General features: G+C 34.2%; 1 protein-coding gene across 1 annotated transcript in view; it reads left to right on the forward strand.

The window, feature by feature from the left end:
* Window positions 1-22,025, forward strand: part of Nubp2 (NUBP iron-sulfur cluster assembly factor 2) — a 103,552-nt gene that overhangs the window by 66,596 nt on the left and 14,931 nt on the right. Inside the window, exon 6 of the mRNA XM_090415512.1 lies at window positions 19,058-19,168. Coding sequence (XP_090271638.1) covers window positions 19,058-19,168 — 111 coding nt within the window. The remainder of the gene's footprint in view (window positions 1-19,057; window positions 19,169-22,025) is intronic.

Genomic DNA, 22,025 nt, shown 5'->3' on the forward strand with positions numbered 1-22,025 from the left:
TCAGAGTGAATTGTTAAATGAATTGAGCAATCAACTCTGGCAATATTTGATATTTATATTTACTTATGTGCACTCCTTGTTAATTCCGTCAACATATAACACATTTATGCTGGGCTCTTATCAGTTTTCTTGCATTATACTTGCTTTTGAGGCAGGACAATAAATGGTCTTGGACTTTTTTTTTTGTGTATTGAGTAGACACACTGTAAATTATTTTGTGTCTTCAATTGAATTTAAAGCTAGGTAGAGGTGGAAAGGATCTGTTGACTTCAGAATATATAATTACTTAATAATTAAGAGGATTTCCACATTTTTGTGGTATATTAAATTAACAAAGGATGGAATAAACTGGTGAACTGTTAACCTTGAGAATGTCACATATCCATGAGTGGCAATTTTATGGCAGACAAGAAAAGTTATGAAGACTGAGATTCAATAGGGGGAAAAAATGCATATCTAATAATTCAGAGGATTTCTGTATATAAGTGCTGCAATAAATTACTATGAGATGAAATGAATTGCAGTGAACCACATGTGAAATAATTATAATTTTAAGGCAATGGAAAATGTATAAGGAGAGGGATTCATTGTACAAAAAATACAATCTGTGTAGCTTCTGCATATATTGTATTTATAGCTTGCTGTAGCAAAGGACAAATCTATATGATCGTAAGTATGCATGTTAGATGATGATTCATCTTGGCATGACATAAATTATGTATGTATTGGTAAAGAGCAGGAGTCACAGAACATTTAGTTTCGAGATTTTATTTCCATGAAATTAACCAACACAACTCTCGATGATCCTTTTATCTTGTTTTTGGAAGTTATGCACAGTAAAACATTTCAGGCAAAATTTTTAGTGAAGAAGGCAAGGAAATAACAGAGTAAGCAAACTTGGTATGGTAGGAAGTCAAGTGAATAAATTAATGTGGAACGAGAGAGATATTAATCGATACACTAAATTAGCTGTATACAAGATATTCAAATCAATTTTCACTTCTGTATATGACAGCCAGGTTAAAAATAAAATATTTGATCAAAGACAGATCACAGAAATGAGAGTTCTAAGAAAAATTTGGAAATAACTTATGTCAACATTGTCAGCATTCAGGAATATGTTAGCAACTAGTGTGATATGGTCACTTAAACTGAATGGAAGAGGAAAGATTAGCAAAACAATTTTTTTTTTTTTTCCTCTCTCCCAGAATGACAAGAAAAATAGCCAAAGGAAGACCAAGACCTAGATGGATTGATACAGTAAGAAGTGCTTTAGAAGACTGAAATATGAGATTTGACAATACTGCAGTCCTGATAGATAATAGATTAATTTGAAGAAAAATTTTTAGTAGGAAGTTAATAATGGTGTAGCCTTTTTTCATGTAGTACTATCATAATATCCCAAACATCCCATGAGGAAACGTGTCAGGAAATTGATGATGATGCATTGCAAAATGATTGAAATATTACAGCTCTATTCAAGATCTACATTTTGGAATTGCTCAATTCACTATGAGACTGTATTTAATTTAAAAAAAAAAAAAAGACACAAAATATTTGAAATGTCATGTTAGAGAATTTGTGAATGTAATGGGAGTTTGATGAACGTAGTCAGTGAAATAGTGATTTGAGTATAAAAACCATACTTAGAATTCATGTCTTGTGTCATAAAACTTCTTCGCATGAATTCCTATAAAAAGTTTGAGGTATTTTTATATAATTGCAATACAAAAAAAAAATGTTACAGTAAATATCATTGTAGTTTCAATTTAAAATATGCAGATAGGTAATTAAAAATCATCCTCCTCCATTAAATATAAGAATAAATTAGCAACAGATTGATAAGTGCCCTGAGATGTAATTTCTAGAATTATGGATAAATAATAAGCTGACTTGCCTTGTCATGTTGCCTGGATAACTTCAAAATTATTAAACTGTTAGCTGCTTTGGATGAATAAGAAAAGTAATCATACTGTGCCATAGTGCATTCTGTTTTAATTTGATGATCTCTCAAATTATTCATAACAAATGTATGAATCTTTAATTATCTTACTGGCATATTGTACTCCCAATGTGGGTGGATAATTGAGGGATTACCAGATATCAGTGTTTCTCAACCTTTCTAAACCCAAGGATAAAATGCCGAAAACAATTCTATGGACCACTAAGTTACAGAGGCGTAGCTTGGGGGGGATCCACCATGAGCAGCACTTTTTTGGCGTTTAAGAAATCTTGCCATACTGTCTAAAAAACAGCAACTGAGTGATGAAATAGACTTCGACAATGTCATCGACGATTTTGTGAACAGAAAAACAAGAAAAATAACATTTTAGAATGTTGGAATTAAAGTTTTACTTCAAAAATAAACATAGTGTTTTTATTACTAATTATAATGAAGAGCCGAAGGCTTCAATTCGGCGACATGAACTTATTTAAGTTAAGGGATATTATATTATATCCCATATTGTTTCTTAGCCGAATATAGAAATGGAATCGCCAAACTTTATATAGTTTCTATTTTTGGCATGAAACTCTTTGAGTTTCGTATTCGGCTAAGAAACAATATGGGATATAATATAATATCCCTTAACTTAAAATAGTGTTTTTAATTTATTTTAATTTTCTAATTTATTTAAAATTAGAAAAAGTCAAAACAACGTATAGGGAAATACGTCGTTTTGGCTTTTTTCTAATTTTTTTAAAAACCTATGTAGGAATTACCAACATTTTGGAAAAACTGTGCCATTTATAACATAATAAATCTAAAAGCATGTTTTGAATACATATGGAAATATAATTAATTAAATTGGAAGTAAACGATTAAAAGTGTATCATCACTGAACAAAGTTTTAATTTTTATTTATCAAATAAATAACATAATATAATTATGTTACTACTTACTTTTAAGAGATGGTTGAGCTTCTGGGTCTTTGCAGAGTTGCTGGATATCTGGTTCAATATTGGTCAACTTCAGTCGAAGATCGGCACACACATACACTAAGACGATTTTTGTATTTTGTTTTTAATGAAGGAGCGATGAAAATCCTTTCTCACAGATAGGTTGTAGAAAACTGCATGACGATTTTCAATGCTTCTTCAGATAATTCGGGAAATTCACTTCTCGCTGAATGTGAGATCCAAAATCGAGCCAAACCATGATCACGGAATTGCATTGTAAGTCCACTGTCACTTGAAAGCTCAATTAACTGTTCTTTTTTCGATAACGAAAGGTTGTTCTCGTGACTGCAAGCCTGAAATGGATCGCGAACCCACAGAAATTTCTTATAAAAGTTATTCGAAAAATGTTTCAAAATTCCGTTTCAGATTTTTGAGGGGGTCACAAACCCTTTCCAGAAAAACTCACAATCAACAAAAATATAATTTTACACTAAAAAGGATTCCAATGTTAGAAAAGGTGCAAAGGTGTCTGTCTTACATAATTAATCCATAAAATCAGTTTTTTCTCATATGTCTTTATTTTGTTGTAGGCATCAAAAACAGTTAAAGAATTTCCCTGAAAGGAGAGATTTAGTTCATTTAATTTCGAAAAAATGTATGAAAGATAGGATAGTGTTGATAACCATGCTTTGTCAACAAGGAGTGATACAAAATCAGAATTACGTTCATTTACAAATAATAAAACTTCGTGCCTTAATTGAAATAACCTTGTTAGTACTTTGCCCATGGAAAGCCAGCAAATTTCAGAATGAAGTAAAAGTTGTATATATTCATTCCCATTTCTTCGCAGAGTACTGAAAATAACCTGTTATTTAAAGGTTGAACTTTAATAAAATTAATTAACTCTGCAGCGTTGTATAGCACAGTTTTAAATTCTGGTGGCTAATGCTTCCCTATGTATGAAACAATGTACTCAATTCATATCCAGAGCTACTTCTTGTAATTATTGAGAGCATGAAATATTTCTTCTCTAGTTGTTCGGAATGGCAAAGTTCTACAAAACAGAATATCATCATGAATGAATGTTGTTATCATGCGCATATTTTACGTAGCATATTAACTGCGCATCATTTGTTAATGTCAGTAGTCTTGTCTATTTGTAACGCATAATAAGGGCTGTTCTTAACTCTTTCGATTAACTGAGATTCTACGTCACCTACCATATCATTAATTCTGCGACCTACAGTGTCATTTGAAAGAGGAATCAAATCAACATCTTTTAGTAATTTATTGCCAAGCATAGATTTTACCACATCTTTGATAGCTGGAAGTAGCATATTTTCCTCAATAGAATGAAGTTTCCCTGCTTTTCTTATGCACAAACTTAAGAGATAGGATGTTTCCATAGCTATTAATGGAACCCATGGCCGAAACACTATCTTTCCCATGATTTCATGTCCCTAAGTATCTCTGAAAAAATTCAATTGGTTCATTTTTCACATCACAATGTTTCGTTTCTAAATGTCGTCGGAGTTTCGCAGGTTTCATGCACTCATTCAACAACACTTCATAACACAAAACATATTGAGATTTCTGTTCACTTTCATTTCCACACCAAGTAAACCCGAATTCCAAATATGAACTGTTATATTTCCTATTGTACTTTTTCTTTGAACTGCTTGTTTATTCTACTTGAATAGTATCAGATTTACTTGCCGTTACAATACGTCTATCACAATTAGGTTAGCATCACCAGTTTCATTTGCTCTTCTTTTCAAAGTCCTAGTTCTAAGCCACTTTTCCATTATTAAAAAACGTTTCCGAAAAATATAACTCGCAACACACTTTGTCCAAGTATCACTTAGCACTTCTGAAGATATACTGAGCCTTGGTTGAAGGAGGGAAACCTTCAATAATAAAAATCAATAAACAATAAGCAGTTGGTTAAAATGTGGATAACACATGTTCACTTCAAATCTGACAAAACAGCAAGGGAAGGCAGAAGCAATAAAACTATACTGTTGTTCACTTCACCCCTCTTTTATTATTCGTCATTCTGCTGCTACAAATTTAGCAGCAGAAAGACAAATAATAAAAGAGGGTGAAGTGAACAACAATATAGTTTTTGATGGAAGTTATATTTGATCTTTTTTTTTAAGATTAACACATACTATTTGGATTACAAGACCATAGGTTTTAATACACATATATACAAAAACGTCTACTAGTTTTGCTAGCTGTAACTGACTAGCTTTGTCAAGACGAGAAGGTTAAAAAAAAACAAAGGAATGCAGAAACGGTTAACAACGTTAGACAAAATTGGAAAAATCTCTACAAAAATAGCTAGAATTATGAAGCCTTATAACATCAGAGCTGTTTTTAAACCGACGAGTACCACTAGACAGTTTTTGCAATCCCCTAAAGACAACGTAGCTTTCTTCAAATATGCGGGAGTTTATAGCATACCATGCATGTGTGGACTATCCTACATAGGCAAAACTTCGAGAAGCCTAGAAATTAGAAAGAAGGAACATGCAGGAGATGTCAATCACAACAGAACAGACACCTCAGGTTTGGCTCAACTTCAAACCATACAGTAGATTGGGATAACAGCTCCATGCCATATATAGAAGAGGATTACAGTTGTCGAACTTTTAAAGAAGCTGCAGCAGTCCTATGAACAGGGTGTAACCTTAATCGTAACCAAGGGATTATATTAAAGGACATGTGGAAAAATGATTAACTCATTAAGTTTAGCTGAGCTAAATTTTGCCAAAAATTATGTAACACGACTTTGTAAAAATCACTGACTCCTCACGTTTCATGCGTATCATGTCACTGGAACCTTTCCAATTTTGTCTAACAGTTGTTAACCATTTCTGCATTCCTTTGTTGTTATTTTTTTGCATTTACTAGTAGTTTTTTTTACCTTCTCATCTTGACAAAGCTAGTCAGTTACAGCTAGCGAAACTAGTAGACGTTTTTGTATATATGTGTATTAAAACCTATGGTCTTGTAATCCAAATAGTATGTGTTAACAATATAGTTTAATTGCTTCCGCCTTTGAACATTCTGATGCTGTTTGTTGGGCTTTTTTTAAGTCTCCATTTGATTTCAATAATTTTTTACTTATTCAATTTTAATTTGTTTTGTTTGGATAATTAAAAAATATATATCTATTTAATTAATTTATGCCTGCCTGCGGACCACCTGTCCCATTGTCGCAGACCACCTGTGGTCCGTAGACTACAAGTTAAGAAACACTGCTGTATATGATGTTTCTGTATGGAGTGACAGTAACATTACAAATCTAATCAATATTCTAAACTGGATCCAGCAGGTTAGGCTATTTTCATACACTACTGCAGGGATCTTAAACCTTTCAGACAGTGAAGCCTGAAAGGTTTAAGATCCTTCCGGCCACTAAGCTGTACTGCGGTATTTAGAATTATAAGATGCTTTCCAGATTCACAAGGAATGCTGTGCATTTGATACTTCACATAAAATCCTATAAAAATAAACAAACTCAGCTTTAAGAGTGTAGGTGGGAGTTGGATTCATGATAAGTAAATACAATCAATACTTGAAAAAAGATAATTTAATGAAAAAAAATATTCATTTTTTACAATTTCAATGGGAAACTTGGCAATGCTTTTCCTTGACCAGCTTGTCGATGTTGGCATCAATGTTGGAAGTTGCTATGTTCAGAGTATTCTCAAGATGTTGGTCCGTAATCTGAGTTCTTGCCTTGGACTTCACATACTTCATTCTGGAGAAGAACTGCTCACATAAGTATGTGCTTCCTAACAAGGCGCACATCTTCAAAGCATGCCGGCAAAAATTATTGAAAGTGTCCTCAGAAATGTAGTCTTTATAAAATGTAAGCAAGGGCACATTGCATAACTTTCCTCTCAAAGAAGAGTTGTTTTGGAGTTCGAGCAGCTCCATTTGTAACTGAGCCTGGCATTTCGGCAGCATTGACACTGAATGGCATTGAAAATAAATCTAAAGAAGACTGTTGGTTACAAAAATCATTAAATCTCTCTTCGAACTCACTTCGCAACATGGCTAATTTTGTAGCGTATTCATCAAGAGACGTACAGTTGGACTCAGCGAGAAGCTGAAAATGAGTTAAGTCTTTTTTTTTTTGTGAGTTGTGCCTCCCAAAGTTTGAGCTTGGCCACAAAAGCTTTGATGTGTGATCAAACAGAGTGTGCACCAGTTGATCTTTGGATTGTAGCCGGTTGCTCCTTAAGTCAAAGACTCTTTTAAGCAGCTTCCCTCTGCTCAACCATTGCACAACACTATAATAAACCACATCACCGTGATCTGCTTCACACTCTTGGGTCAAAAACTCTTGGAATTGATGATGATTCAATCCTCTTTCCCTAATAATGTTGACGACAGTCACAATAACTTTTATGACATTCTCAAATCCAATAGTTTTTGCACACAAATTCTCCTGGTGGATTAAACAGTGGTAATGGACGAAATCTTTTCCCTAGTTCCGGTTCTTTCCGTAGCAGCGCAACAAACCCTTCGTTCTTTCCCACCATAATAGGCGGCACCATCGTTACCACACCCTTAAGGTTGGTTAAACAGGTCGAAATGCTGGAGCGTTTTCTTGGCGGCTTCAAGAATATCATTGCCTGTCGTTGTTCCCTTCATAGATATGAGTGCTAGCAGTTCTTCTGTCACAGTGAATTGTTGAACAATGCCACGGACAAAGATAGCCAGTTGTGCTGTATCCTTCACATATGTGCTCTCTCATCTAAAGCAAGTGAATATTTGTCATTGTCATTGGCAAGTTCTTTGGCACATCGTGCTACAGTTACCCCAGACAAACTTGGTTTTTTAAACACTTCCTTATTATTTGGGCACAGAATTTCCCCCAGCGATGAGACACTCTTTCACAAACTCGCCAACCAAGAAGACTTGATTATTTGGCAATTTTTTCAGCTATTACATAACTTACTTTAAAGCACACTTCGCTCTCTTTCTTCTGCCTTTTAAACGTAACTGCTGGTATTTTAAATCAATTTGGAGATGATTCACTTTGTCCACAAGAAGCTACCCCTTGAAGGTCATCGAAATTGGATGCATGCTTTGTCTCATAGTGTTGATTTATATTGTATTCTTTTGATACTGACACTGACTCACGACAAATTAAACATGCTCACTTATTGTCAATCTGCACGAAAAAGTACAAATTGGTCCACTTTTCATTAAAAACCCGACAAGAATCACTTGATTTACTCTTTTTACTCGTAGATGCCATAGTGTTGGAAGGTGAACCCAAAAAAGATCCAAAATGGCAGTGTGACGGTTATTATCCACTGAATATGTCTCACACTAATGAAAAAAGTCTGGCAATATAAAACCACAATAGGCTATGGCTGACACAACGAACCTGCGTGCGCTTATACACAAATATCACACTGTTCACGACTGACTGACTGTGGATGAGATCTCTTGTATTTATATGAAAATAACGAAGTATCGAGAACCTTCGAGATGTATCTGGAAGGCACTAGACAGCGCACTCGAATGAACTACTGTTTCAGCCATCTACCTGCGACGTTAGTACTAATACTTACGTACCGCTTGGCGTTGGTAGATGGCTGAAGAAGCATGTCTATTTAATATTTATTTTTATAGGATTTTATAAAAATAAAATCCTATAAACATTCCTACTGTAACAAATGCACAGCGTTCCTTGTGAATCTGGAAAGCATCTTACAATTCTAAATACCGCAATATAGCTTAGTGGCCTGCAGGCTTCATTGAAATAATTTTTTATTTAATTGCGTTTTAATGTTAAATAGTTATTTTTTTAAAATGGCCAGTGGTGTTACACCCTGATGACTTAAGAATGTGAAAATTTCAGTTATCATGATGTAACAAGAGAAGAAATAAAAACCCTGTATAGATAACTGAGTAAGCAAGCGTGTTCCTAAGCAGATATCGTTAAGAGCCTTTGAAAGTAACGAATACAAAAAATAAAAAGAAAGAAAAACATGCTTGCATCCAAGTGAAAAATATAGCTGAAATTGTTTGTTGAACTAAATAAAAAAAAAGAAGAGAATTTTATTACAGTTGTGAGCAAAGAAGATTAGTCATAGGATTTTGTATGTAAGAGGCTAGTTTTTACACTTGAAATAAGAGATTAAAGATTCAAGTTAATTCTTAGAAAATTTTGGAGAGGGGATTAATTTAGTATAGATGACATAGAGGTTAGCTTAAACAAAAACCAAAGCTCAAATAGTCATAATTCCCGAATTGAGACTTCGTCACGTGTCAGTCGCGTGCACACGGACCGCATGATGTTTTATCAGAAAAACGCCACTCTAATTGGTCAGTGAAATTGACTCCAGTAAGGGGGGGAAGAAAAGAAATTGAAGAAGGTGCCGGTAGAGGTCATCATATAAAAGGGTTAGGAAACCCCCCCCACACACACACACACGAGGCTTTTTTCATCAGAGTTTTCTTCACGAGTCTTCGTATAGGGCTCATGCGGTTTTCCTGAGTGACAGGTTAGGAGTTTTCTCCGTCCGACACAATAAGGAAACAAAGTTTGCGGGATTTCGATTCCGTGTTCCTGTTGTAAGAAATGAGGGATGCCATTTAGTTAAAAGGAGAGAAGATAATGTCAGTGTGTTTCATCGTCCAGTGATCGTAATGAGAGAAAGAAAATTCTATAAAGAAGTCAGTGCCCATATGGTGAATTTCACAGCCATAGAATAGATGATCCTATGTATGTCCTTGATTTGAAGAATGTAAGGCAAAGATTGTGAAAGCCCATCTTAGTGCCAAAAGAACTTAGGAGTGATAAGTTATAGAAGAGTTCGTCCTAGGAAGGTAAAATATCAGAAAAAAGGTAGAGACCAGTGTAGAAGACTCAAGTCAAAAGATACTGTAAAATCTCATGTCAATTCAAATCATATGTAACTGTAGTCATTGTTCAATTACAGTTGAAAGGATTAATGAGAATTATACTAGGACTTTAGTACATGTCAAACTAGAATAAAAATGAGCTTGTTACTATTAATTAATAAGTATTCATGTGCCTAGAGATTTATGCATGCACATTGTATTTTAATTAAGAGAGTTTTAAAGGTTAAAAGTGTGTATTAGCTCAGCGAAAGGATAATTTTAATCCATATTGTCTTAGTGAGAAAATTAGAGTAACTGATTATATATGTCTTAGAAAATACAGAATTATAGCGTGATCAAACCAGTAAGGGGTTAGACAAAGGACCAACTAGTTCTAGGATTATATATGTTTGTATGTATAGAATCTGTTATGGCGATATGATCACAATTCTCATGTAGGGTCTTAACCTAATACTTGTGTTTAGCTAGTAAAAATTTGTATTATATATTCTTAGTATTGAATTGAGTTTTATTTGATAAAGGATGAATTGTACCGCGGTGCTTAAGGGGCAAAGCTGTATAACTGAGAGGAGACCTCCACATAGCCTTTAAAGGAATGCGGAGAACGGACCAGGGCTTCTGACCTAATGTCCAATCCTCACCTTCTCGTGGTGCACCCTGTTGGGTATCTACTTGGATACTGAACGAACGAGGATGGGCTGGCAATTTGGGATTTAGCCGACCAAATTGTATTCTTATTGGTTAAACCAAAATAACAAATGATGGTACAACATGACAAAATTTCATGCCGGCTGGGGCGTCGCCTGGTTAAACAAGGCCCCCAGTTGTTTTCGCCAGGGAACCAGGGCGAACAGCGAAAAGTCAGCTACTGGAACAAATCTCAAAACAAACCCCAACTCAACATCACCAGAGTTAAAGATCGGTACTATCAATGTAAGAAGCCTGAATGGCAAAGAAATGGAGCTAGCTGAGGAATTAGATAAGTACCAGATCGACATAATAGGGGTAACTGAAACAAAAAAGACCAAAACTGGTGAGATCTCTCTGAGCAATAAATACAAAATGTTATATTCAGGCAATGACAATCAAGGAAAAGAAGGAGTAGCCATAGTATTCAACACAAAATAGAGGCTAATCTTAGAGAATATAGAGACAAATGCAAGAATGCTAAACACTGTGTAAAACTAGCTAAACAAAAGTCATGGGAGGACTTTGGCAAGAATATAGAAAATAAATATCAAGAAGGTGGCAAAATATTCTGGAGGTTGTTGAAGAAGCTTAGGAATGGAGGAAAGAGTGCTGTAAAAGGAGTTAGAGATGATAAAGGTGACATGAAAACAGGAGAAAAAGATATCCTTGAAGTATGGAGTAATTACTTTGAAAAACTGCTAAATGAAACAAGCAGTGATGACAGCACAGTGGTAAAAAACAATGACCAGGCATGCAGGCAGGAATACATATCCATATTTGAAGTAGAAAAAGCCATCAAAGGCTTGAAATGTGGAAAGGCAGCTGGAGTAGATGAAAATCCACCAGAAATGCTGAAGTATGGTGGTATAAGAGTCTTACAGTGGCTGCACTGCATAGTTCAGAAAGCCTGGACAGAGGGACGAATTCCCGATGATTGGAGTAGAGCTCTCATAGTACCCATATATAAAAAGGGAAATAAAACTGAATGTGAGAATTACAGAGGTATTTCCCTACTGAGTGTTCCAGGCAAAATCTATGCAAGTATACTTGAGAAACGGTTGAGAAGAATTGTTGAAGAAAAGCTTGGTGAAGAACAAGCTGGATTCAGGCCAAACAGAGGCTGTCAGGATCAGATCTTCACTTTATGACAAATAGTCGAGAAAGCATGGGAATATAACAAGGATCTGTATTTAAGTTTTGTCAATTTGGAAAAGGCATATGATAAGGTGCCAAGAGAGAAGCTATTCAATACGCTGCAGTTATATGGTGTCAACGGGGCATTATATCATGCAATGCTTAGTTTTTTTTTGAGTTGTAAGTCAGCAGTTAGAATTCAAGGAAGTACAGGAAGATGGTTTAATGTTAAATCTGGTGTGAGACAGGATGTACATTATCCCCTCTGTTATTCATTATCTATATGGATCACATTATGAAGGAAAGTGGTATTAAACATGATATCAAAATTTGAGATGTTAATGTCAGCTCTTTGCTTTATGCGGATGATGTTATATTTCTAAATAAATCCGTTACAAGTCTGCAAGATTCTCTGACTAAATTGAATAGCTGTTGTAATAGATATGGTATGAAGGTCAGCAATAAAAAGACAAAGACAATGAAAATAGGCAGAATCATTGAAAATGTAAACTGTGTTGTGAATGGAGAACTTGTGGAACAAGTAAAACATTTCAGCTACTTAGGCACAATTTTTACTGAAGATGGTAAATTAAATATAGAAATAGACAACAGAATCAGCAAAGCTGGTATGGTGTGAAGTCAATTGAATAAATTCATATGGAATAAGAGAGAAATTAGCCGGAACACTAAATTAGCTGTATACAAGACAGTGTTCAAACCAGTGTTAACTTATTGATCTGAGAGCTGGGTCAGAAGTAAAACACTTGACCAAAGACTAGAGACCGCAGATATGAGAGTCCTGAGAAAGATTATAGGCGTGAACAGATGGCATCAATGGCAATATCATATTAAAAACGAGGATATTAGGAAAGAACTTGACATTGTCTGCATCCAGTAATGAGTTAGCAGAGCTAATCACAGGTGGTATGGTCACCTAAACAGAATGGGCGAGGAAAGATTAGCAAAACAAGTGTTCTCTGCCAGGTTGGCAGCAAAACGACCCAGAGGAAGACCAAGATATAGGTGGATTGATACGGTACAAAGTGCCTTAGACGATAGAAATATAAGATCTGATAATGTTGGAGTCTTGACAAGTAACAGACTGATTTGGAGGAAAATTGTAGATAGGAAGTTAGTAATGATATAATTTTTTCATATAGTACTATCATATCCTGTACACCCCTTGTGGGTACATGGCAGGAATTTGATGATGATGATGATGATGGGTGATGATGAATTGTACCATGTTTAAGAGTTCAATAAACTTTTGTTCATTGAAAATACAGTTGTCTGAGATTGCCGCTCAATGCACCACTTGTAACAACGTACGAACCTAATCACGCGGGGGGATTTGTTAAGTTACAAGATAAAGGTCACGACTGCATATTAGTTTCACACTCAGACATATTTTGGTAATTTGCTCCTTGTTTTTGAATTTTATATCTTAAATTAAATGTCCTGAGAGGCGCAGTATGAAATAAATATTTAGGGACACTAAGGGGAGGAGAAACTTGAATATTTGTATTTGGGTGATATCTCGTGTATAAATAAGATTTGGACAAAAACAAGTAGAGTTTCACATGTAAGGATAGTTGAAAGCCTAATAATCGTAAATTGGTACACAACAGTGGACCATGGCAAAGAGCTCCGTAGGCCATGTGTTGAAGATCCCTTCACTACTGTTTAATAATAAAATAAATTTCAATTAAATCCCTTCATAAACATTCCTAAGATTTAGTTTAAACAAAACTGTTGTGAACATAACTTATACAATATAAGAAACTATATGTAACCAATACATGTATCATATCAGGCAATGAAATAAACTTTAATTATCACTAGACAGGAAAACTCTTGGATTAAAGGCTATGAAATAGGAGCCAAAATATTGATTGAAATTGTAGATTACCTAGTTCCAAGTTAACAGATTTTGAAAAAATTCCAAGTTATAACTGATTTTAAAAAATGCTGCACAGGCTACCTCTATTTAACTAAAATAAAGCTGTAAATAAGTGTAAATGTAAGTGCAATAAATAAGTTGAAATGTAAATAAGGGTGCATGTAGTTATTATGTATTATAGTTACATGTATATAATTTACAGACATAAAAGGAGAACGTTGTTTAATAAGCATTTGCTTCTGATAGCGTTCCTTTTTACCTTTTGCTAATTGGGAATAATACCAACTACTGTAACTTATATATTCATGTAAAATAAACTATCGTTCATCATAGTTACTCTAATTTTGCATGAATTTTTCGTTACTATTTCATGCATTTTCATGTGGCTCATGAAGGAACGCCAACAGGTTTGCTTTTATTGCTTGTTAATTCAGATCATTCACTGTTTCATTAATTAATTTAAGCAATCCTGCTCTGAGCTTGTACTTTCCATATTATCATTTTTAATTTTTGGTTCCTTAATTTCTTGTCAGGCCAGCAGTGATTTAAGAAAATTATATTATAATCTCTTTTGTTTGAGGTATGCCTTTGCTGAACTTCTGAAGTTACCAATGTCTTTTTTTTTTTTAAATTCCTTTGTTAATTGTGCAGTACACACACACTGTTGAAGTTAGTAATCTCTATGATGTTGCTAAACACTCAAAATAGTGTCTGTTGTGAAACAAAGAAATGGCACACTTCATATGGACCTAAGTTTGTTGCCAAATTTACATGGCTGCATATCCAGTTTTATTTTTTGTTGAGAGCTTTATAAACTTGCATTCACTAAGACATGCAGAGTAGATATGATAACTGCTTTTACATTTATCTGCATGCTTTATAACAGATATAATATCAATACCCATCTCCTTGCATACTTTATAACAGACTGATAGTCTTCCATTATTTTGTAGAGGGGTGGAGTTAGAGTGATCAGTTAGCAGTTTTATTCCACTTCGTTAGACTATAAATTATAAGTTTAGTTTAATCCTTTATCCAAGTGTAAACAAACAAAGTTTGCACCTGAAGTATCTTCAGGACTGAGGCAACTCATGGTCAAGGTGGTATAAGTTCTCATCACTTGTCTTAGTATCTCCCATAATGCAAAGGACATTTCCTTGCAGACATGTATGATGCTGTGCATTAAGGGCCTGGATAAAGGATTAAACTATAATTTATAGTCTAACCAAGTGGGAAAAACTTCCAACATCTTCCTCTAATCCAGATTAATTTAATAATAAGGTGAGAAACCTTTTGGCAACTTGTATAGGTAAATATGAATTCTCCATTACTTATTTTATTACATTAGTATCACCACCTCTGGGTCTGGCTCCCACTGACGAGACCTCAATAAAGGTCGAAACTGGTCTGGGTAGTGGCCCTTCCCTTAATGCATAGCATCATACATGTCTGCAAGGAGATGTGCTTTGCATTATGGGAGATACTAAGACAAGTGATGAGAGCTTGGTCCACCTCTACCATGATATAATTTATTAGATAAAGCATACTATTAAAGTTAATCCCCTCTTTGTTTAAGTACTTGAATTGTATACTGGTCATTGGTGCCATCGCTGGCCACCCAGCAGATTAAGTTATTTTCATACACTACTATTTAATAATAAAATAAATTTTGATTAAATCCCTTAGTTTCCTGTTTTGTGCTGCCTTTTCACACACTCTTGTTCCAGTAGTATTTACTTATAAATGCTGTTTGGTGTGTGTGTGTGTGTGTGTGTGTGTGTGTGTGTGTGTGTGTGTGTGTGTGTGTGTGTGTGTGTGTGTGTGTGTGGAAGAAGCCATAGCATATCATTGCCACTGCCAAATGTAGGTAAGGGTTGGGAAAGAAGGATCATATTGACATTTTTCTTAAAAAGCTGTAGGTTGTAGTTGTTGAGAATACATTGTGAGGAGAGCTGTTTCAGAGAGCAAATAATATAAAAGAAGAAAAAGAGAAGCAGGTTTGGTGTCTTTCCATTTGGACTAAATGGCTGTTTGGAGAGCTGATTCAACAGTAAAATGGAGGAATGATGAATTGGGAGACTTACGGAGAGCATTCCATTGATGTATCTATCAGTGAGGGAAGGATCATCTATCAGCCAAATTCAATCTCCTTTGGATAACGAGAAGTTTTAGAGAGTTTTTGTGCACCACCCCAAGCAAGTAAACAGTATTCTAAGATTGGGCAAAGTTAAGATTTGTACATAATTAACATTTGGGTGGTGAAAATTAGCATCTTGAGCAGAAAAGAAAGCATGGTAATTTGGAGGCTGAGGAAGCTGTTGATGTGATCTGTTTATGCTAGGAAAAGTGGGAGAATATGTCAGTCCAAGCAGAGTGAACCTGTTTGGTGATTTGCATATTATTGAAGGTAAGGGAATGAGAGTTGAGATCTTTTTTTGCATTTTGAGAACATTGAAAGTGACTAAGTTATCCTTGCCCATTGAAGAATGGTATGAAGATTGGTGTTTTAAGGTTCTAGTTGTAGATGATATTGAAGCTTGGGATTTTTATGCGCTATATGGGTTGTTGAATACATAGAATAATGAGGTGTGATATCATCAGCAGAACTGTGGATTGGATTATTGCTCAATATCCTTTATGTACAGGAGAAAGGTGTAGGCAACAGAGCAAAGCCCTGAGGCAATTCTACATCGTGGAGAAGCTTTGAAGTGAGGAAGCCATCCACTATAACATACAATGATTGACCAGAAAACTGCTTAAAAAAATAAAAATGAAAATATATATCAATGATTATAATTTTAGTTTAGTATATTCTGGAGCTGTGTTAGAAAAAAAATTAATATTCTACGACTAATAATTTTTAAGATATCTTGCCAAAACAAACTTTTAAGTGTTAAAATTTAAAAACCAGAGAAAAATCAATTTAAAGTTTATAACTATTCTTTATTATTATTCTATGAATATTTAAAAGCCACCAGCAATATATGTGTTATTAACAGGTGTTTTAAATAACATATTCATAGATATTTGCTGTCTTTTTAATTTTTCTTCTTCTGGGGCAGCTTTATTTTGCTCTTAAGCATCTCTGTTTATCAAATATCTGAAATGTTTGTAAACATTGTTCACCTATTTTCAGTCTCAATCTTTCAACTACTGGTAATCTTCCAAGATCACCACCATTAAAAGTTATCAGTGCATCATATACTGCTATTTCTTCTCTTCTTTTAGGCATATTTATATATATTTATGTTTCTAAATGTTATATTAAAACTCCTTTTTTTATAATAAATCTCAGACTGAAGACAAAGCTTTGAAAACACACGAGTTAGTAGCGGCCATATTGGTTTTGGTGTTGTAAGCTTTGCTCTGATTGGCTTATTTCAAAGTAGCTTACAATATAGCAATAGTAGCAAGAACCAATAAAATTTCTTCACACAATTGATTTTACTTACGAAACTGGTGTTATGAAATTATGTAGATTTAAAAAAATCTACATAATTTACTTTTTATATTTTTTAATTCTGACAATTACAAGTTATAACAATTTGCATATTTAATGAGCATTTAAATGATAAATATGATAAATAATATGATAAGATAACTCAAAATGTAGAAAGTTTTTGAGTATGAAAATTATGGAATATATTCTTTAGTATATAAACTTTATAAAAACAAAAAAAAAAAAGTTCTTATTTTTATCTCAAAACTATGATTTTTTTGTGAGTACCCTAACCTTAAATTCTTCCAATGTCTTTTTTTGGTGGATGATGTAGCCAAGGAGACTACAGGAGGCATATTTCATTTATGGGGTGATGGGGGATAGCACCAGTGATCAGAAGTTGGGTCTGATGGCCTTTTCAAGGGACCAAGACATTGTGACTCCCTTGTTTGTGTATGTGTGAGAAAAATTCCCATTGACGAAGGGATATAAACTGTGGATGGTACTATGTTCTCACCCTATCCATAATTAGTACTATGGATGGGCTAAGGATTTTTTTTTTTTTTTCAATTTTCAAAGATTTAACTTTTTTGTATTTTTATTTATTTTTTTCATAATCTCTAAACTATGCTCTAAAGACCAAACATGGAATTTTTTTTTCAAGCCAATTCGTTGAGCAGAATCAGAGTTGTGGTCACATCATCGTGTATTGTATACATACCTGCAAGGATATACAAAAAGATTCTAGGGGGCAATGAACTTTTTTAAAGTTTGATTACTTTTTTAATATTATATCTTTGTTGCCATATTGTTGTAAATAAGTGCATGTCTATTCTGTAATTAATTTTTCAATAACTAGAAAATTTGAAGGAAGTTTTAAACAAAATGTATGTCTTGGCATGTATCAACTGACTTCCGTTAGTCCTGTCCGGTTGATGGTCCAGTTGCATTCCAATTGTGTAGTTCAAATTGTTTGCATTAAATTTGTAGACCTGAAAAAAAAAAAAAAATCTTCTAGATGTGGATTCCCCATCCATGGCTAAAAGTCTAAAATATACAACCAAATTTTGCCAAACTAAAGTGACAACAGAAACACTTTCATTTGTCTCATTAAACTTTTTTTTTATTAGTGAAAATTTAAATTTCAGAATTTTTGTTCATATTGCATATATATTAGATTTATATAACTAAAATGTATTTAATAATTAAAACTTTTGTTTCACATGTTTGTAAGTTATTATAAATCAAATGTTTTAAAAATAAATACCTTTACAATTATTTGTGCTTGAATGAAATATCATAACTTCTCCAAACATGCAATTGCTTGAAAGGACAGGGTACCTTTGTGTTACTAAAATTTTAAAAGAGGCATAAGGGTACTGAAAGTATGGGAAATGCTGCTTTAACTAATCCTCCTTTAGGCAGCAATTCCAAAAAAAAATAGAACAGTTACAGTATATAAAAATCAGTCAAAAATTGTGCACTTTACTTCCTCTTCATTTTATACATGTACCGACATGTAACATTTCTGTACATAAAGGTATCTTTTTATGTGACTCCTACCACAGAACGTTTTTTCATAAAACAATAGTACATTAGTAACATCGGTAGCCTAAGGTTTTTATTATTATTATTACATAGTTCAGAAACTCTGCTCTGGAGACAAACATGAAACTTTTTCAAGCTGCTCGACTTCCAATAAGCAGCATTATAGAATCACACTGGGTGATGAAATTCATCTTCTATCTAAGGACAATTTATAAACATCCATGCCTATGGTTGGATCTGAACCCACATCCTGTTGGTTGAGGAGTAGATATGCTAATTACTTGGCCATCAAAGAGGGCATAATACATTGATTATAATTACAGATCAGTAATTATTTTATTAGGCTTTAAGTATCATCATTCTACAAGATAATAGTTTTTTCCTACTTATATCATTTCAATTTACTCTTTTCAATATTAATTATAATCTGATTTTTCTTGTAATTGGTTTGTAACAGATCCTCTTGAAACATGTTTGAAGAGGCACATATTTTACTTTAAAAATAAATATCTTTAAACTATTTGAATTTTTTTTCTTCTAAATATATTTTCTAGGCCGTTTCAGTAGGGGATGTAAGAAGAGAGTTAACTTTTTGTCAAAAAGCTGGAATTCCCATTCTTGGTATCATTGAGAATATGAGTGGTTTTATTTGTCCAAATTGTTCAGTAAGTATAATCTTCAAATAATAAATATTTTTTATAAAAATTACCTTGTTAAACTTCACTTGTTACAATTGGGAACTTTTTTTAATTATTTTTGTATAAGAAAATATAACAAAATAATATAAAATCACACACTGTTTCATTGTTTCAGATTCACTTCCATGAATGAATAAATCTGAATAGTTGATTTTGCAGCCTGTTGAATAATGTCAAACTGCAGCATACTTGATATCCAGTTGTTAATTTTTTATACTTTGGCTTTAAATTCTTACCTTGTGTGTGTTTTTTTAATTTGTTAAAGCTTATGATTCTTATCTTTAGTGAATATCCTATTACTTGATATAGTTTCTCGCGTTTGCTTTCACCCTTTCCGCTCTGTGGCCACTACTTAAATTGCTCATGTGCGCAAAACTTGGTAAACAAAGAAATTTGCCCATGGCTAGAGCCAGATTTCTTTGATACAAACCTGGAATTAACTCCATGTCAGAATATGGAAAAATTTGTTTGTTAAAGCTGCACCATCCAAATTATTAGACAGCAGAATCTTCCTTGTCAGGGAGTTAACACTCAGAATGACACACTATTTGATAATCAAGCAATTAAAATTCCCAATTACAAAGACCTCATATATTTTTACTCTTACTGCAGTCGTAGCTATCCCCACAAGTTGACTCGCACTGGTTCTATTTTTATGAGTGGTGTATTGAGTTCACAGATCAGGCAGTTTGTTAGGTAAGAAAAAGAAAGGTTTATTCATTACTCTAATACGATATACAAATAATAAGATCACTTAACAAAACTGAATCTCTCCTACAAAATTGAAAATGATTAACCAGACATAACCTAAATACCCCTAGTCATAAACAATATGAGACAATATCTACTACCAGTTAAATTTCTGACTTCATCATATTCAACTAACATTCTTGTACAAGCATTTATCTTATTCTAGATTCAAGAACTATCAGGCTATAACATACTTTAGCAATTCAATACCACACTGTACATGAATTCTTACTCAGAGCTGAGACAATCTACCAGTTGATTAAATACTCAAGTCCTGGTTCAGTTTTGTAAGTCCAGTCACTGAGCATATCTGCACATTATTGCACACTAACTGTTTCTTGCATACAAAGGAATTGAAAAGTTTCTACATTACTGAGCATCAGGATCTCTCTTGCCTTTTTTCTTGATCTTCCGAAAAATTCACATGGCTTGTTACCCTCTCTTACGGTCAGTTGTCTTCAGGTAGGACAAACTAGTGATTACGATGTTGAAAGTTTATTTTTCACTAGGTTAGACTATAATAAATTTAGTTTAATCCTTTATCCCAGTGAGAGCAAACAAAGTTTGCGCCTGAAAATATCTTCAGGACTGACTATAGTGTTGTACTATCTTACCTGGGTAAGTAGTGCAACACCAGGGCAACTCGTAGCAAAGGTGGAGCAAGATACCAACACTCCTATCCCAGTATCTCCCATAATGCAAAACACATCTCCTTGTGGATATGTATACTGTTATGCATTAAGGAATTGGCCACTACCCAGACTAGTTTCGACCTTTATTGAGGTCTCTTCAGTGGGAGCCAGGCCCAGAGTTGGAGATACCAGGCAGAAGCAGTAGCAAGGTCATCTTTACCTATAGAAGTTGCCAAAAGGTTTACCACCTTTTTTATTAAATTACTCTGGATTTAGAGAAAGATGTTGAGTCAGCCCTGAAGATATTTTCAGGCGCAAACTTTGTTTGCTCTCACTGGGATAAAGGATTAAACTAAATTTATTATAGTCTAACCTAGTGAAAAATAAACTTTCAACATCTTTCTCTAAATCCAGAGTAATTTAATAAAAAAAAGGTGGTAAATCTTTTGGCAACTTCTATAGGTAAAGATGACTTTGCTACTGCTATCCATAAGGAGATGTGTTTTGCATTATGGGAGATACTGGGATAGGAGTGTTGGTATCTTGCTCCACCTTTGCTACGAGTTGCCCTGGTGTTGCACTACTTACCCAGGTAAGATAGTACAACACTATAGTCAGTCCTGAAGATATTTTCAGGCGCAAACTTTGTTTGCTCTCACTGGGATAAAGGATTAAACTAAATTTATTATAGTGATTACGATCACAATTTTCCGATGTGGGCGAAGCTGCTCTGCCGGGTTCAGTCCACGTGGTTCTGCATGCTGTTCGGTTTGTGCTGGCTTTTTCGCTGTACCGATGATTATGCCCACACTGGATCGCTATCTGGCCACATGGCTGCCACTGGACATCATTCTTTTCGACCACTCTCACACAACTTCTCCGGGAACGACTCAAACAGGAATCTTGAACAAAAAAAAAACCCAGAGTTGGCATTGCAAAGCTCTATATATCCTTGCTGAGCTGTTCTCCCTTTTACGTCACTCTTTTCTTGCCGGCACTTAAAATTCTTGCACTCTGTACCGTTTTCTCCTCGTTGCATTCTCCACGTGTGCAACTTGGACCTCACGTACGTGACTGCCTAGGGTCATTTCTTTAAGCTGATTATCTCATTGTATACTTAGATCTAACTGTAAACTTTTGCTGGTTACTATCATTTCGCTACTGCGCCATTGTAATAATATGCTGTTATTTTAATTTATTACTTGTAATGTCTTTTGCTCTATACTTTCTATATTATCTAAATCTTTATATGCCGTTATTCTAATTTAGTTGTGCGCGCTTTCTCTCTCTGAATCTTTTTTTGCTTAAATTATTACGTACTATGTTTATCTACCTTCGCACTACGAGTCTCATGCCTGAAATACTAGAAACTTTATTTAATTTAGACTGTACCTCTAATATCATTTAATTAACATGAAACTCAATAATACGGCCAGTAGATT

The sequence above is a fragment of the Typopeltis vanoorti genome, chromosome 3 (genome assembly GCF_054136105.1).
Source record: "Typopeltis vanoorti isolate ZY-2024b chromosome 3, IOZ_Tvanoo_1.0, whole genome shotgun sequence".
Classification (NCBI taxonomy): Eukaryota; Metazoa; Arthropoda; class Arachnida; order Uropygi; family Thelyphonidae; genus Typopeltis; species Typopeltis vanoorti.